This window comes from Suillus clintonianus, assembly GCF_016758775.1.
Source record: "Suillus clintonianus strain FC179 chromosome Unknown DEU56scaffold_3, whole genome shotgun sequence".
NCBI classification, from domain to species: Eukaryota; Fungi; Basidiomycota; class Agaricomycetes; order Boletales; family Suillaceae; genus Suillus; species Suillus clintonianus.
The window spans coordinates 118,980-136,130 of record NW_024539227.1 but is presented as its reverse complement, the minus strand read 5'-3'; the positions used below and the strand labels follow the sequence as shown (position 1 = coordinate 136,130).

Here is a 17,151-nt window from a genome sequence, read left to right as displayed (position 1 = left end):
GCAGGGGAAACCAGTGGCAGGGATGAATAAGAAATGATTTCTGCTGAATGGGCCATTTTGGTGAGAATAGGATCAGCTTGCCTTCAACGGTTATCAACAGGTCACGAAGTACGTCTGCCTTGACTGCTGTGACAGGGATGCAATAAAGGGCAGATGCAGCACACTCCGCAAGGGACGAAGAGGGCTGGTATTATCTGTACACGGTATCACAACTTTTTCAAATGAAGTCAGTTGTACATGAAGTGAGTTTCGAACGGTTGATATTTATCTGATGCTCGCACTGGCAGATGAGGCCGCAGGCGCACGCCAGTGGTTACAAAAAATGCAGATGCACATACATACACAATTCGCCAGCCTACTGACATAGCGAAAGGATGCCCCTTGCTTGTATCTCGTAACAGATGGCAGGAATTCTAGGACGATTCTGCTTGCAACTCTGAGACTGTCCTCGGATTTTGTGGTCCTAGTGCAGCACCTTCCTTTCTTGCGACGCTGGCTTGTTCAAAGCTTTGCATTCCTTCTAGACCCCACCTACCCATCATTGCCTTGTCCTGCAGCAAAGTTAATTCTCATCAGCTGCATGCAAATCTGGAAGAAAGATTAATTACCTCGTCCCACGGAGAACCTTTTGTCTATCATCAGCTATAAGTTTTCACACAGCAAAAAGATACGTACATGGAGTGGTCAGCATCTGTTCCCCAGTGAATACGGCATTGGCGCCGGCCATGAAACACATGGCCTGCTCAGATTCACTGAGCGTGTTTCTCCCCGCTGCAAGTCTGATTATTGTTCCTGGAAGGACAACACGCGCGGTGGCAATGGTCCGCAGCAAAATATGATGAGGGACCCGCTTTGTAAATATGTCAGCTAAAACATATGCATAAATGAAAGAAGCATACTTCATTTCCTTCGAGCGGAGTGCCTGGTATAGGTACGAGTGCATTCACAGGGAAGGATTCAGGATGTTCCGGCATACTTGTGGAAGAAAAGGTTATGAGTGGTAATTGAGCGGTCGAGCACAAACATACTTGGCAACTTCCTGGATCAAGCCGATGCGATCCGCATCTGACTCTCCAAGACCTAATATACCGCCAGAGCAGACGCTTATTCCAGCATCTCGAACTGCGCTAATCGTACCCAGGCGCTCGTCGTATGACCGCGTCGTGATGACCTAAGATAAACGTAGGTAACAACTCCACAGTATAACACATAACAAACCTGCGGGTAAAATTCACGCGACGTATCAAGATTATGATTGTATGCAGTGAGGCCGCTGTGGCAAATAAATGTGAAATGAGTCGAACCTGAGAGATAGAAGATACATACGCCTCTTTCAATTGTTTTGCTTGCTCTGGAGTGAGCATGCCAAGAGTCGTGCACACTTCCATCCCCATACCCCGGACCTCTCGGACCATTTGAAGGATCCTTTCAAACCCTCTCTTGCGTCCTGCGAGGTCTCTCCATGCTGCGCCCATGCAAAACCTCGTGCTTCCATTCTCTTTGGCCTTTCGCGCTGCTTGGATGACAGGTTCAATATCAAGCAATCGCGAAGCCGTGGTCGGAGTGGAATATCTCGATGACTGAGAACAGTATGAGCCTGAGTAAACATGTCAGATGAATGCAGTATCATTATTCGGCATGATGGGCTCCCTACAGTCCTCAGAGCATCCACCGGCTATAATATAATGCGTTCAGGATAGTCATAGAGGGGATAGAGCGGGAACAATGCGTACTCTTGATGTTCATAAGTGTGCATAGCTGGATTTTGCTAGGGTCATGATTCTGACGATGGATGCTGCTTGCGCGGAAGACAAGGTCTAACAGAGGACTGTCGTAGATCTTTTGGATTTCTTGTCGCGTCCAGTCATGTCTTATTGGTGCGGAGCTGCGGGGAGGATGGGACACAGTTGCAAGTGATCTGCTGAATCTGGGAGCAGTGGATCGAAGAAAGGCAACACTGAAGTTCATGATGACTGGAGGGTAGGCCCGAGTAGCTAGGAGGCCAAATTCTAGGATGTATATGTAGATCTATAATTGTGGTGCAATATCAAGGTGTTTATATTAGAGTTTGTTATCACCGAGACTCTGATGCGGCGGTTATTGTCGGAACTTCGCGAACACCACTTAGATGGAGATAAAATACATGGACTATGCTACAGTGGCTTCTTGGGATAACAGTGCAATTACAAGGATACGGTTTTTGTGAAGTAGAACATATGGGCCAGGCAGGTATCAGTGAAAAACATCATGTGGAGCAGCGAGCTGGTGCGATTATCCATCTAGGGATGGACTGGAACTTGCTTGGATTCAGATACCATCGCGGCGTGACGTCAAGCTCACCGGAAGAGTCATATGTGGGACCGATGGGCTTCCAGTGGACGAATGAACGTCTCGTCATGTTTTAATGTTGCCCTGACCGGTTTTGTCTGTCTGCTTTTTGGCAGGAGCTCCAGCCGATGGAGTACTACGTCTGGTGCTCTTTTTCTCCCGTGCAGCTGGAGGTCCAGGGGAAGCCAACGAGACGTCGCGCATGGCGCTAGTCAAGCACGAGTCTAATTTTTGTGCATCTATAGTGTTCCGTACCGCTGTCCACTGGCGGAGGGTGTACGCGGCCAATTCACGGGAATATAGTAACTTTTGTTGTTCCAATGACTGTGTCGACATTGCTGAAATGTGGAAAGTGACGAAGACAAGGAGTGAGATTACAAAGTGACGGGGAGATCAGCCTTTTATACCTCGTTGAGCAATATTTTCGTGTTGACCGTGAGTCTACTTACCGTCGGGGCACATGACGATTTTGGAGTTGCGCAACTCCCGACAAAGTCTAGATCGGGGAAACTCCGCTCCGCCGACATGACGTGATGACGCTACGCTGAGATACTCAACCGAAGGACTGGCGCTTATCGTGATAAAATTACAAGAAAGCTATGGTACCTAGAATGCACAGGAAATCGATAGCAAATAAAACTGCAAAGTTGAAAGCCATGTCTGAAAATGCTACACTCGATCCGAAAGCAAAAGTAATAAATGCAAAGCAAATGGTATGGTAGACGTTAAATGGTGTGGTATGGTAGAAGACTGTCCGGATTGTTGTTCGTGGTTTTTTGGGGGCATGAATAGGCGTACAGGCAAAATAGTCCGATCTCGTAAAGGAACTTCAAGTGATCAAAGGAGGCAAGCTTATACACGGCGCCAAGCAGGAGCAGACTGGCTGCTCTTGCCTTTGCAAGGTGCACCTAGCATCACACCACCGGTGAGGACAGTAGTCTTGCCACCGTCGTAAGGGGTGACTTCAGTCTTGGAGGTGTCAATAAAGACACGAGCCTGCCTGGCCCTCTCGCGACGGGAGAGTTGGGATGACTGCGAGTCGCTCTTAGAGGACAAGGTATAGGCGGTCGTCGCAGAGGAGCAGGAGTCCGAGTCGGACGAGCGATAGCTAGAGCACGAATCGGTAGATATAGCAGAGAGCGGTGATTCAGAACGTGGAGGAGCAGGGAAGCGATCAAGGACAGGGGTCATCCAAGTGGGCGCACTGACTTCGTCAGCGATCAAGGCGAAAAGTTCTTCGTCATCTGAGCGGTCATTCTCCACGAGCTGCTGGGCAAGTGTCTTAGACTTGGATGGCAGCTGGCTGAAATGCGTATGGTGCGTCATGGACATGGTCTCAACCATCATCTCCTCTGACCAGACCGTGATGAGCTTGGTGCCCTTCCCGAACCGCACGGAGATGCATCCTGGATCGACAAAGAAGTCGAACTCACGGCTGCCCATCGCCGCAATCCAGTCGAACCACTGGACACCGGATGCGAGGCACGCGGCATAGATGGCACGTGGAGGGAGGCAAGTAGGGGAGAGGGTGAGGCAACGCCGGCCAGAACCACGAAGGGGTTCCTTGGGAACCCATGTAGGGGCGAAGAGTGCAGTTAAGTTTGCCTCAAGGGCGAGCTGAAGCCTGATGATGGTCACAGCAGGGTGCGTAAGTATGAGAGGACGAGTGAGGTAGGCGATAGCCTGAGCGAGAGTGACGGAAAGGCTGGATGTAGCAGTCATGATTGTAAAAACGATTAGAAAGATTGAATGGGTGGTAATAACAGAGATCGTCCTGCGATGATAGATGCGGGAGTAAAGCGCGCTGAAAGGGTACTTGAGAGCGTGATAGAGTTTTCAAGTAGTTCTGAGTTTTGATTCAGACGGATCGAATGGGAGCAACAGACAGAAACGTCTGAATCGATATTAATGTCAAATGATAATGCAAAAATAAACAGCTGGCTCACCCAACAGACTAGATGAAAAGGCAAGTTAGCGGAAGAGTAATGAAAGTCAAACAGATGCAATAACGAACCTGGCTGTAAGGAGAGAAAAAGTTAAAGATGTGACTGGATTGTCAAAACCCGGATGGAGAGTATGGGAGGTAATAGGACTAAGCTTTATATGAGTACCATGCCAAGAACAGACCCCAGGCGTAAACAAAGGCCATGCTGCCAGCAGAGCGCCCTCCATAATGGTCGCGAAGCGAGAACAAAAGGATCCTGAACACTTTCCTTTTTCGACAACAATAATGGGAGACACGTGTTCCCGCGAGCTCCCAAGTAAAGACTTTCAACGACAACAACATGTTTGCGCAAGACCTTTACGTCTTGATAGCCTGAGTATCCTATTGTTTTCTCTGAGGAACCGTGTCTTCCCATCATCCCTATCAGAAACACCTATTATTTGAATTCGAGCACAGGAATATCATGCCCATCATAATAGAAGTCATCTTCCTTTTATATGACCTGACTAGGGGAGAAGTTGATAGTCGCCTTAACGGTTGACGTGGTCGATTGATCAACGGGACCGACGGTCGACTCAAGAACGACGGCCGTTCCGCAAGCTTAGTCAAATTGAAATTGTGACTGTTGAGTTTTCCCAAGTTTTCCCTCTTCACCGGCGTATCGCTCTCTTGTAGGTTACCAACAACTTTGACCACGGAAACACCCAAAGCTCGTCAAAAATGGCATGCCGCATGTCCGTTTTATTAGCACGAAATCCTCACAGAATCCACCCAGCCTCTGGCTGTCGATTGATTGAACCCCCTCTGTAGAACATGAGCGCAAGCAGCACAAACTCAAGCGTCTTGTGCAATCGCCCGACTCTTATTTCATGGATGTAAAATGCCCAGATGCGCCTCGTCTCGTCAGACCTGACAACACTAATCTCATGGTGTTATTTTCTAGGATGCTTTGATATTACTGCTGTATTCTCTCATGCACAATCAGTCGTGCTTTGCGGCTCGTGTGCAAGTGTCCTCTGCCAACCTACGGGTGGTAAGGTGAGACTGACTGAGGGTGTGTTATTAATTTCGATGCTCGTAATTCACTGACGTCACTTTTACAGGTTGCTCGTTCCGCCGGAAGACTTAGTACTGCACTCTTCAAGCTTGATTCAAAGCTTCATCTATGCTTTATCATACTCACGTCGCGCTCCCTTTCCACCCTTGCCCAACATTTTCTAGCTCGGTGTACTAACGGGTTTGGATTGTTACATTTCCTCTAGCAAAATCTGACTTGTGGTATATTTACCTGAAGACGCCTGAAGACGGCATAATACACGCAAATCTTCTGATCCGGTCTGCCCCAATTGGGTCAACAGCATATCGTCGCTCAGCGGGCTGCAGGGGGACGAATGATCGCTGTCACGATTCGCCTAGAGCTTACGCCCGACTACCTTACCATATTAGCTCATCCCTACCACCACTTCGGCTGGACCTCAAAGCCGATTGGTATCTGTTTAATGCAACAAAAAATTTTCGGTCTAAAGGCCTAGCGATAAATACTCGAGTGCGCTACAACTGCTTAACACCCTCGAAAGTCGCTATATTCGCGCGCGCGACTTTGCCTTTTAAACCCAATCATAGCAGTAAGACAGGGACAGTACAGTTTCCTCTCCGCTTACCATACACGTGCAAGCTATCATGCGGCCACCTCATGGTCAATTTGGTGTGAGTTTTCAGCGCTGTTATAACGTACTTATCATATTTTTCGTGGCCTTATGACCTACAAGTGTAGCCCGATGATGAAATACCGGGTGGCAGGGCGCGAAAAGTACGCAATGCCCAGGAGACGATCGAATCATATACAAAGCGGTTCATTGGATAAAGGGTTGAGGGTTATCTGTTAGTCACGCCCATCTACCAATTTTACCAATGATAATGTTCATATCCGACTTTCTGGTAGACCTTAACCTTGATGGGACGCTTTCGATGATTCATAAAGCCCCATGGGTCGCGCCCAGTGACGCGGGAGCACTACGAATCGTTGAAATTCGAGACACGGCAGCTGACGGCATGTCTTTTCAGGCGTTTTGATGGTCGCACTGCGCTTGTCGGGTTTGTGCCTCGCAATAATTAAGGTTGGTCAACACGTATGTCTTCTCTTGTGACTTTCTACTCCACATTGATGCGATAATACGTACTTTTGTCAGCAAATGCAGGAACCAAGCACTGGATCACGGAGGTTTATCTAGCACGAACGCTTTGGTTATCCGAGTCTGTCTGTCAAGTTCGCTGCTCCCTCACACCCATCCTCTAACAGTATGACCATAGTTTTAAATGACCCCAGTTGGTGGCCGGCCATCAATGCGAGTCAAGTTTCCAGCTATTTTATAGGTTCGTGGAGACAACAGTGATATGTTAATCTAACCTTTCTGCGGTTTTGCAGTTGCCGCCTCTGTTGGAGTGGTGTACGATTGGGGTGAGCGAGATCGCATACAAGACTTGTTGAAAATCTTATAGTATTTCCAGCATTGACGTTCATACAAGAGGTAGGCTGACACCATTTCTGAAGCAGCTATCTCGCTAAGAACGGCTTTGTAGGTCGAACTTGTCTGGGTGAGTAGAGTCCCACGTTAGAAGAACAACATTGATTTGCGACAGAGGCAACGCTGGTCCCTTATGACCGTGCTGTATCTGTGTGTATGTAGCTTGCATTACAAGTATGGTCGCCAACTCGTGCTTACTTGACAACATCCTAGGTGCGCTATATTGGAATAACATATGCCGTGTATGTTTGGAAGGCTCATCATTGTCATTTTGCTAATTTACCATCTCTCACCATCAGCATCAGCGTAGTGGGTATGTATCCTCGCATACACTATGTTTGTTTCTTCTGACTGGCGGCACACAGCTCAAGTCCCGACAATCCCCCTGACTGATGAAGTGAGTATTTCGCACCAATGCCTGCCATTCCCGTTTGATCAACTGTACTCCCATGTAGGGGTGAGTGATCTTTTTAACAAAATCGTTGATTTATATAATGACCACCACAGCTGTGAGTTGCTTTGGAATGTACAATCCTCTGAGGCTGATCACTGACCGAATTTCTCAGGCTATATTTTGTTTATCGCGATAAATTGGATAACCTTCGTCTCAACTGCGATGTTGTGCGGTGAGCATCACAGCTACGATACATTGACCAGTGATATTGGCTAAACTGAAACATAATGCAAGTCATCATGATTGTTCGGATACATGCCATGTATCAGCGATCTAGAATGGTGCTGGTACCTCTCGTCGGCGTCTTCCTGACTGTCAGCATCATCAACGGGACGATTGGCGGAATAGCAACTAGGAATACTTCAGCGGGTAAGTGTTCATCATGTAAAACATGTGCACCACGCTCATTGGAAAACACCAGAGGAGGTCATTCTCTCCGGCAACTATCTGTGCTCTCCTAGCTTTGACGGAAATGGCGTACTTCTGGCTGATATCACTTGGGTTCTCGGCACTGCATGGGAAGTCGTCGTACTGTGTCTCGCAATCCGGATTGCTGTAAAACACTTCCGTGAACTGCGACAATCATCAGCAGGAGGGGTTATGAGTGACTGTTTCACGGTGCTGATAAAAACCCACTTGGTTTACTTTGCGAGGTGAGTTCAATACATCGACGTGGTTCTTTTTTCCCGCTAAAATAATGAACGGTACTAGCGTTGTTTCTTTTTCTTGCTTCCAGATCGGTTATTTGTCTCCAACGCTCTCAGCGGTACGCCGATCTGACACCCTCACCTCTGTGTGCGAGCACGACTCATCATTTTTATAGAACCCATATTCCCTGGGGACTCAGATTTATCTTGGTGTTTCTCAGATTCTCACGTTCGTGCAGATGTATGTGCTGGGACCACGCCTGATCCTTAGTATTCGAGAATTCAACGCTAAACTCGTGGCCGAGTCCGATGAAGGACCCGCCATGACTTCAATCGCTTTCCAGGAGCGCGTGCATATCCCAACTGGCAACGGTGTGTAGCACCGGGAAATGCTGGTGTGATTGACACTTGTCAGGTACTCTGCAGGGAACGGAGATTTTTTTTAAAAAAAAATTACAACTTTTGTCGTGATAGTTATATGATGTTTTGGAGTAGATTTGGAAGAGATAGGTCTGGACAAAGGAAAGAATTCACTGGCAGTAGCTACGTTCTTGTCTCGTGTCGTCGCATTCGTCCCCAATGTACAAATTGATTAGCTGTACAGAGGTGTGCCCGGTCGAGAGTTCGATCATTCCTGTCGAGAAATCCTCAGTCGCACGAGGTAGAGATCAGAACGAATATCTAGCTCAGATGATGAGGTACCCGCAAAGTTAAATACAAAACATAAAAGGGGGCATCAAAACAAATGAACCCGCTTCCAAGACCAGCAGCATTATTAAATAATCTCCCGCCAACTATCCAAACTCAATTTCTCGCGCGGATCAAGGACATAGTTTTCAAGACATCCGTACTCCACGTCGTCAGTCATTGTGTAGGGTATATAATAAATTCCGGTTGTACCTTCAAGATGTACGTCTACAGCTTTGCCGCGATTTCAGTAGGACCTCGTACGTTAGCCCGCACCACGCCCTCTTGACAAGTGACTGCAACCAGGTTGCCAGCTCGCGAGTACAACTTATATAGCGTCAGAAAAAGGTTGTGACAAATATAAAGACCACACACCCTGCCATGAACCACTGCTCTACCAGATGCGGCTCGAGGACAGATGACCTACGTGAGGGAAGACATGAACAAGACTAACTTCTCAACAAATTATAAGACACCTACCACGTAGAGTAAACCATCTTCACAACAAAAGTTGTCGCTAACAGCAGTTGAGAACAACGGGTCAAGTGATCGAGAAGAAACATACTCGTAGTACCATATGGAATGATCTAATGAAGACTTCAAGGTCTGTGAGCAGATTGAAAGGCACGAAACAGCGCCGTACTCACGGTCATAGCATGAGCGTCAGGACCCTTTGACATCCGCTTGAGTTTAAGAGCCTCAGACGCAAGGGTAATGCTAGACATGGCAGAACATGAGAATAACTCTCCTGAGTCGAAAGCTGCTTACAAGTTAAGGTCCGAAAGGTATGCCAGAATACACTGAAATGTGGATTAGACGAGAATAAACTAGCTATAGGCAACACTGTACCTTCTGGTAAGGTGCTCCATAATGTGACGCTTGACCTGTTCGGGCTTGCATCCAATACATGGATGTGAGTGTACCATTCTCGTCGGTCACTCCCGGGCCAGCCCTTCTGACTGAAATTGGACCATTCTCCCTTTCCTGAAGTCAAGGTGAGCTGTATTGTGGACTTGGGCTGTTGGCAGACATTACAAGTGCATGAGACAAGAACAAGTCCCGAACCTTCGGAGGAAGGTCCTCCGCCGCGGCTCGGCGCCTGAACAGCACCTCATCAAGCTCGCACTCCTCCAATGGGGGCACCTCGGGCATGGGCCATTGATGTGTAGGCTGCCATGGTTCTGGCTTGTGGAAGGAACACATTAGCTGAAATATCACCTTTCCATTTTGAACTGCTTTAACGCTTCGGGTAGTATATGACCGCCCTTCCCGTAGTCGCTCGACGAAATATATGATGGGAATAGCAGGAGATGCGCTTAAAAGAAAGTAACACTAAATGCAATTGAGTATTGTTGTTCAAGAAGTTGCACGCACAGCTCACATGCAAAGACTAGCGGGAAACAGCGTTCCGTTAACTTTCGCTACCGGATAAGATGAAGTATGCTCTTACATGCAACCCGAACATGGGATCGACACAATTGGTGGCGGCAACTATTGCTTGTGAGATGACCTGCCCGCCGAAAACGCCTCGAGCCCTTGTGGGTTTGTATAAAGTCTTTGACCGAAAGAGGTTTACTTCGATCTGCTCAAGCTCCAAAGAAGTGGAAATCTTGGAGCTTTCAGCTTGGTTTGTGTCATCCATAGTGGATGCCTGGGCTGCAGATCAACTTGTTCGTGTAGCTTGAGAGGAAAAGCCTGGCTAGCGGCAGCCATTAACTCTGACGGGTAAACGGGTGCTTATAATAGGTACGAAGCAAGCATATGTAATAGCCGGGGGAAATCACGGGACAAAGTAACCGTGTTTCAAACTCATCAGAGCTCGGGAGGGACTGGTGAAAAGTGAGTGTCTGAGCGGCTTCAATATGTAGTATCGTTTGAGTGCATGAAATATCATCATATGGTTAGACACAATAGGCGCCTGTGCAAAGACACCCCTGAGTCGAGTGCTTGAAAGTATCAAAAGACCTCAACGTCAATCGTGAATCCACATTCATGGCAAACTTGCCGGCCCATGCCATCCCCAAGGTCTTCCGTTATTCCGAAAACATGTTTGTGCTCCTGGTCCTTTCGTCTTTGCCACACACCTTCTCTGGTCCTTCGGCGCAAGTCTCGAAGTCCTTCTTCGAACTTCTTGTTCTTCTTTTTCTTCTTCTCCTCCGTTCGACGCTCCCATTCAGTATCTAGAGCCTCTGGCGATCCCCATTTCTTCCACGCAAAATCTTCAACTTGACACCGCAAAAAGAGCATCATATTCGCAAACGTTGATTTATGAGGATTGGCTTTGAGTAGATGGGGTAGCAGCTCTCGATCCCGAAGTTCAGCTGGACCTATCAGTATATGCACCGTGACCACGCTAACAAACAACTCACGGTCAGTTAAGAGATAATCCTGATTACCTGTTAGCAAGAACGAAGACCTAGGAAAAGTAAAGTCTTACTTCTTTGCATTCAGTCTTTGTCAACAAACCGTATTTCTCTGGGTATTCATCCTTGCATTTGTTACATACCAGGCATCCAAATATCTTCTTGTATGTGTAATCGATGTCGATAGATTGGCATTCTCTGCACTTCGGATTCAGGCTCGGATCCAAGTACATGGCTGTGATATCACTATCATTAGGACTTCAAGAGAGAGGGAATAGTAAGGCTTACGCGGTTCTAAGTTCTGTTTGGCTCGTTGCCTTTCTCTTTCCCGCTCCTTCACCCTTGAATCTTCGTCAATCTCCTTCCCATCTTCGACCAAAAATCCACCTTTCGAATTGACCATTTTGGACAGGTCATAGTCAAAGTATTTGCCGAGGCGTGAATCACGCTTCAATGGCTTAGGAGCTGTCGGCGAAGTGGACAAAGCTGGTACAACTTCGAGAGGGCGTTTCTGGTTCGCATTGGGCGTAGATGACGAGCCTGCCTCTTGTTCTCGCTGTCTCTGCCTTGCTTTTGCTACGGTAGAATTGCGTTAGCTGAAACATGGATATGAAGATGGGCCCCTCGCGTGACACCACCAGCATGTACCTTTGAGGCGGTTCAGCTCAATGCGCTTGACTTGCTCCGGTGTTAGAACCGACTTCTCGGCAGCCGAAGGAGGAGCATTCTGTCCGTCCATTCTAGTTGATCGCCAGCTCTAAGTAGTAAGAAAGGTCCAAGACGTATCTCCTTGCATGACAATGCATGTGACAAAGACTACTTTACGGATTAGGAAGTCGGGATATTTTGCTACACACGAATGAGTGGAACTGGCATAAAACCGCTAAGCATGGCAATGGTTGGCGTACGTAGCACGCATTGTCTGCGAACTCTTTCTCGGTGTTTGATTAATATATAGGTAGCATAAGGACAGCAATGATAGCAAGCAAGATATGAAGTAGTGAGACGAAACAAGTCATCAACTTTCTACACTTGTTCCCTTGGTGTCGTCAACAACCACGGTACCATTCATTTTTGGCGATTTATCACCCGGGAGATGATCTGTTGTCCCATTAGCAGCGGCTGGTTCGATAGGTGTAGGCCCGCTTTCTGTAGTCGTCGGAGTATCGACTTCCATCGGTAAATGCCCGCTTAATGCGGGGCGAACCATAGTGGTGTGTCCACTTGGACCAGCGCCATGGGTTGAGCCTGCGGCACCCGAACTCAAGATGCCCACACCGATACCAAACCTCCTTCCCCCAGCAATGTCCGCCTCACTTGAGCGGCTTCTCGGTTCGCTGTCACGATCCCGATGCAAAGCATGATCTCTACGCCCCCCCTCTCCCTCATCATCCGAGTCAGACAGCTCTCCATCCGCTTGGATGCGAGAGTCCAATAGTCGTCGGTGTCTCCTGGCGTCAGGAGGAATCAAGTCTTCGTCTTGATTAGGGTCATCCACGTCGTCATCAATCGGCATTTTTGGGATATCTGGCAGTTTGATGAACATTCCAATGCCCTGCGCATAGTTTCGAAACCCATACCTGACATCTGAATACTGGGGGGCCCTCCCAAGTGTCGCAGGTTTTCGAGTACGATATTCTTGACACGTTCCAAGTACTCCGGTGTATTCATATCCTCCGTATTTGACGACCTCACGTCTAATTCGTAGTCGGGTCCAAAATACTCGTAGTATTCATTCACGGGTATTTCTAGATCATGTGAGTACAAGGCAAGAGAACTGAACTGGAGGCCAACCTGGTGCCAGTTCAACGCCAGCTGCGAGGCCTGTTTCAAATGCCCATGCCCGGCTGACATTGCGCATCGTGTACCCCCCACCTCCAAGCAGTAGCAGAGGTTTGTTGAAGGACTTCACAAATTTGACACAGTTAGCATGCCCTGGATAAAAGTTCAGATAAGTCAAGGGTGACGTTTTTGGTCATACCTCGCATAGATAAGTTCAGGCAGCCGAGTTTATCACCCGACAAGGAGTCTGTTCCACACTGAAGGACGATAGCCGACGGGTCATACGATTCCATGACTTCACGGATCACCTGTATTGAAAACTTGTAGACGCCAGCTGGAAACAGAACACTTCACTCACAGGTTCGAACACCGATTTATAGTTTTCGTCCGAGATTCCGTCACGCAATGGAAAGTTTAACGAGTAGTACTTTCCTTTGCCTATTCCTATGTCCTGATAGGTGTCAACATCATTCTAACAACAGGACAAGACCGGGACACATACCCGCAATTCACCAGTTCCTGGAAAGTACTCGCCATATTTGTGGAAACTGACTGTCATGACCCGATCGGTAGTGTAGAACGCTTCCTCCACCCCGTCACCGTGGTGAACATCAATGTCGATGTACAGGACTCTGGTATGATATCTAGTGGGGCTCGATCGTCAGGACTATGACAGAGTTGGACTTGTCTGTTGAGGACACTCACCGGAGCAACTCAAGAATGCCCAGCACGATGTCTGTAACATATTGTTAGCGTAGAAGCAGCTGTTGCAGAAAGAATACGTATGACCATTGACGTAACAAAAGCCGCTTGCTTCACTTTTCTTCGCGTGATGAAGGCCGCCGGCCCAGTTTACAGCTATATCACATTTGTCTCGACTGAGGCGGGCGGCACCCTCTGTAGGACACGTGAGCATTGATTTATCATACCCCGTGAAACAATAATACCCATGGAGCCCCCTGCTGAAATAGAACAATAGTCGAACAGCCCATCGAAAACGGGACAGTCGTCACCGACGTTGTCTACAAAAGCAAGCCAATAGAGTTAGACGACGCGAGAAGATACGAGGCGAAATCACTTGCATTTATGTTGTTCTTTTATGTACGAATTCATGTTGCTGGGGGTGATGCGACTGAGGAACTCGACATATTCGTCAGAGTGAAACTGTGTCATTTCGCGTTTTGTTGCAGGTTTAGCACGCTGCAAAAAAGTAGAATTTGGCGGGTCAAGGGAACGTCCATGCATTCGCAGGCGCACTCACGAATATCTCCATCTTCTTGTACAGGCCATAGTTCATGACCAAGGAATGACACATTCGTATACGAGTTGGTTTCATCCTGTTCAGGGAAGATAGTCATGTCACAACCCTCAGTCTGACAGACAGTCATAACTCACGGATGTCCGGGACCATAGTGGAAACCGCCGATATCCGAGTCGAAGAAGTAACACTGACGAGAAGGTCAGCATGATCTAATCAAAGGATTTCCGGCCGCAAATAAAACGACGTGCCACTCTCTTCTTCTGACTTTCGCCATCAAGGGGTACCATGTTTTCCGACATGTCTGTGGAATGAGTAGTGACTGTCGTCAGCTTCTCCACCCGCCGAGCAGCCTTCAGTTGATTTATGTAACGATAAAAGTTGATGGCACCTTGTGTGCACGTGATTTGGCAACGGTTTTGGATTTCCAGGAAGCGCCCCTGTGGCACCTTGTTCGAACATAGCTCGTCACTACGGTACCGGTAGGCATTGTTCCTTCCAGAAACTCAAGTACATGGTATTTTTATTATCACACATTCTTCCAGCCAACCGTTATCTGATCAATCGAAAGTTGTTGTCCTCCGAGTTCGTCACCGTCTCATTTATATAGCACATGACATTGGCAACAACCGGAAAATAATTGTATCATACGCAGCCTCTGTCTTGACTCAAGTAGATCGGGAGCATAGGGGGCATGGAAGAGATGGCTCGAAAAAATGCAATACATGCACCGTCATATGGACTACACGGGAAGTATAAAGTGTCAAATTCTAAATCGTGAACAGTCATTGTGTATGTCTATCGTGTGGCCATGAGGAATAAACACTGTTAAAGAAGGGCGACAAGTTAAGGCGAGATGTATACTGCAAATAGCCCAAGGTCCAGACACAGAAAAGCCATAAAATAACAGCATCAACAAGGCGTGCAAAACATGAGATTCATTACCATCCGTCAACGCCTACCCACTCTTCGTCCTTCACATTTAACCAATGATGGTCAACCATATCAATGACCTCCTTGCGTTCCCTTTGATCGACTGCAAGCATGGGTTCAAGGAAGGCGCATAAATCATCCGCTTCCGACGTAGAGAAAAGGTATTTCTCCGTCATGACACGATTTAAAGGCCATGGCTTCAACGTTTTGATGTAACGAAGTGCCCCTGAAGAAAGTAGCGTGAGTCCTTTGCTTGAATTGCTATTTCCACCTTGACTCACCTGCGTGATCAAATATTTCGCGACTATACTTTCCTCCCATCTTCGCGTCTAGCGGGAAATCACCCAGTAATTCAATTATCTGCGCCATGTGGTCGTCGTCCTTTGTGAACATCTCGCCTTGTCCGTGAGGGTCAAATAGATATTCCGCGGTCAACAACTCGAAAATGACACAAGCAACGCTCCAAACATCAGCTCTTGTGCCCCAGTCGCGTCGTCCGAGAATGGCCTCGGGAGCGCGATACTGCCGCGTCTGAATGTCCTCTGTAAAATGCTGCTTAGAAGGTGTTGCATTGCCTAAATCGGCAATCTTGATAGAAATCGGCGTGGATGACGACATGGATGGCGGGCCTGGAACGGGTGTCTCTGACGAAGGGGACAACGGGGCTCCGTCGAGGGACGGGATAGTGGATTGACGAGGGGCAGTCTGGGTCAGAAGCGATGGCCCGGAAGTAGTATGATGGATATCCGAAGAAGTGTGTGACTGGATGAGTGGAGAAGCTGATACGTGTTGTTCGGATGCCACGACACTTTCCGTATTGAGACGCAATGTCAATTTGGAATCTGGCGAGCCGCTCATCAATGTAATAGAGGCCATTTTAGACAAAATGGGCATGTCAGCACTTCCCACCGAGGTAGGGGGTGTACTAACAGCACTGCTAGATGCCGCTGGCATGGATAACGTAGACGAGATGGTAGACGAAGTGGAAGTCCTACTGGACGGAATTGGTGGTGGGCTGTGAATGATGGCAGTAGGGTCCGCTCTGGCGGACTTCCTAAGCAGCTGGCTAATGGGTGCGCCACTGATCGGAGTTTTCCCAGAAACGTGCTTATGAACACTGTGGCTGCTCGCGCTGGCACTTATACTTCCAGATCTCGAAGAAGGACTTGATAATGGCTGTGAATCAAATATTTGCACGCGTCTCTCATGTGCAGGTGTATGCCGATAGGGAATGGACAATCCAGAACGGGACTTGGTGGGGTGAGGAACGCCCACATGAAACGATGTTGGCTTTGGCGAAATAGACAATTCGGCGTGGATACGAGCTTCGACATCTGGTATGGAAATGACTAAGGGAGAGACGCATCAGCGAGGCGGGCATGAATACAGTGAACAATGGAATGCGTACGAATATTCTCAGGTTTAATGTCAGTGTGAACGAGATCGCATTCCTCATGAAGATATTGAAGGCCGAGAAGCACTTGTTTCGCGATGACCTTGACGAGGGGTTTCGGAACGCCCTTCTTCTTGTTGCGTTGAATTAATGCAAGAAGGGTCTCTCCGAGGGGCTCAAATACAATGCACACGTGAGTGTCTTGAGGAGTGCGATGAAGAAATGAATCGAGGAACGAGACAACATGTGGTCGACCAGGATGGTGCGGATTTGCAGCGGCTACCTGGGACAGTAGTTTGATTTCGTCGCGTGCGGTCTCAGCATAACGCGTAGCAGACTTGACCACTTTGAGAGCAGAGTAGCGATTCTCGCTATTAGAAAAATTGATAAGAACAAGTATGTGTTTGCAGGATTGGAATACTCACCGAGTATCCTTGATAAGCCAAACAGTTGAAAAATGGCCCCAGCTTGTCGAATGAACAAGAATTGCATAGCAGAGTGGATGATGGCTTACCCTAGTTTACGTGCAACTATATACCGACCGTCTTTGAAGGTGTCATCAATTTTGATGACCAGATAACCGCCAGTGTTATAGTCAGCTGGCGATTCTTCATCCTTGGGTTCGTTGTCTGGAACGGGGACTATCTTTGGAGTTGAGGATGTAAGGACATACTGATATTTAGCGCATGGCTGATTCGGTGCCATGTACTTTGTCAAGAGACAAGTTTTCAACGGAGTGCCCGGAAGAGAACAGCGGGAGCAATAAAGTGTGACAGTATGTCACGCGATGACATGGATATAAGGCACCCGTTTCCCCGATGTCCCAATTTGGAAAA

At 47.9% G+C, this 17,151-nt stretch overlaps 6 protein-coding genes across 6 annotated transcripts; 1 reads left to right on the top strand and 5 right to left on the bottom strand.

Annotated features, from left to right (window-relative positions):
• Window positions 1-217: 217 nt before the first annotated feature.
• Window positions 218-2,080, bottom strand: DEU56DRAFT_306911 (biotin synthase BioB). Its single transcript, XM_041345573.1, has 9 exons — window positions 1,734-2,080; window positions 1,655-1,675; window positions 1,327-1,597; window positions 1,219-1,273; window positions 1,029-1,171; window positions 900-975; window positions 676-850; window positions 609-625; window positions 218-551 (listed from the first exon to the last, which is right to left on the bottom strand). Exons 1-9 carry the CDS (start codon window positions 1,966-1,968, stop codon window positions 414-416), a joined length of 1,131 nt encoding a protein of 376 aa, XP_041214668.1. The 5' UTR covers window positions 1,969-2,080; the 3' UTR covers window positions 218-413.
• An 814-nt stretch (window positions 2,081-2,894) lies between these two features.
• Window positions 2,895-4,515, bottom strand: DEU56DRAFT_767369 (uncharacterized protein). Its single transcript, XM_041351154.1, has 3 exons — window positions 4,343-4,515; window positions 4,275-4,282; window positions 2,895-4,222 (listed from the first exon to the last, which is right to left on the bottom strand). Exon 3 carries the CDS (start codon window positions 4,048-4,050, stop codon window positions 3,181-3,183), a length of 870 nt encoding a protein of 289 aa, XP_041214667.1. The 5' UTR covers window positions 4,051-4,222; window positions 4,275-4,282; window positions 4,343-4,515; the 3' UTR covers window positions 2,895-3,180.
• A 558-nt stretch (window positions 4,516-5,073) lies between these two features.
• Window positions 5,074-5,362, top strand: DEU56DRAFT_724615 (ribosomal protein S27-domain-containing protein; the record flags this gene model as incomplete). The annotated part of the gene is made up of 2 exons (XM_041347828.1): window positions 5,074-5,170; window positions 5,217-5,362. Coding segments are annotated over 2 exons (243 nt in total), but the record flags the coding sequence as incomplete, so codon positions are not given.
• A 3,203-nt stretch (window positions 5,363-8,565) lies between these two features.
• DEU56DRAFT_876717 (thioesterase-like superfamily-domain-containing protein) lies at window positions 8,566-11,755 on the bottom strand. Its single transcript, XM_041356018.1, has 16 exons — window positions 11,598-11,755; window positions 11,238-11,525; window positions 11,024-11,184; window positions 10,956-10,974; window positions 10,575-10,907; window positions 10,037-10,242; window positions 9,968-9,976; window positions 9,622-9,918; window positions 9,436-9,570; window positions 9,355-9,386; window positions 9,234-9,303; window positions 9,152-9,183; window positions 9,067-9,103; window positions 8,962-9,009; window positions 8,800-8,913; window positions 8,566-8,749 (listed from the first exon to the last, which is right to left on the bottom strand). The coding sequence occupies exons 1-15, from the start codon at window positions 11,686-11,688 to the stop codon at window positions 8,815-8,817; spliced, it is 1,857 nt and encodes a 618-aa protein (XP_041214665.1). The 5' UTR covers window positions 11,689-11,755; the 3' UTR covers window positions 8,566-8,749; window positions 8,800-8,814.
• A 63-nt stretch (window positions 11,756-11,818) lies between these two features.
• On the bottom strand, window positions 11,819-14,373 carry DEU56DRAFT_767349 (histone deacetylase complex catalytic component RPD3). Its single transcript, XM_041351153.1, has 13 exons — window positions 14,241-14,373; window positions 14,127-14,179; window positions 13,993-14,068; window positions 13,814-13,931; window positions 13,679-13,753; window positions 13,521-13,628; window positions 13,437-13,467; window positions 13,234-13,375; window positions 13,090-13,182; window positions 12,931-13,039; window positions 12,744-12,884; window positions 12,530-12,697; window positions 11,819-12,476 (listed from the first exon to the last, which is right to left on the bottom strand). The coding sequence occupies exons 1-13, from the start codon at window positions 14,289-14,291 to the stop codon at window positions 11,968-11,970; spliced, it is 1,674 nt and encodes a 557-aa protein (XP_041214664.1). The 5' UTR covers window positions 14,292-14,373; the 3' UTR covers window positions 11,819-11,967.
• Window positions 14,374-14,597: 224 nt separating this feature from the next.
• DEU56DRAFT_767347 (kinase-like protein) lies at window positions 14,598-17,064 on the bottom strand. Its single transcript, XM_041351152.1, has 5 exons — window positions 16,830-17,064; window positions 16,741-16,782; window positions 16,331-16,686; window positions 15,204-16,271; window positions 14,598-15,148 (listed from the first exon to the last, which is right to left on the bottom strand). The coding sequence occupies exons 1-5, from the start codon at window positions 17,018-17,020 to the stop codon at window positions 14,931-14,933; spliced, it is 1,875 nt and encodes a 624-aa protein (XP_041214663.1). The 5' UTR covers window positions 17,021-17,064; the 3' UTR covers window positions 14,598-14,930.
• Window positions 17,065-17,151: the final 87 nt, after the last annotated feature.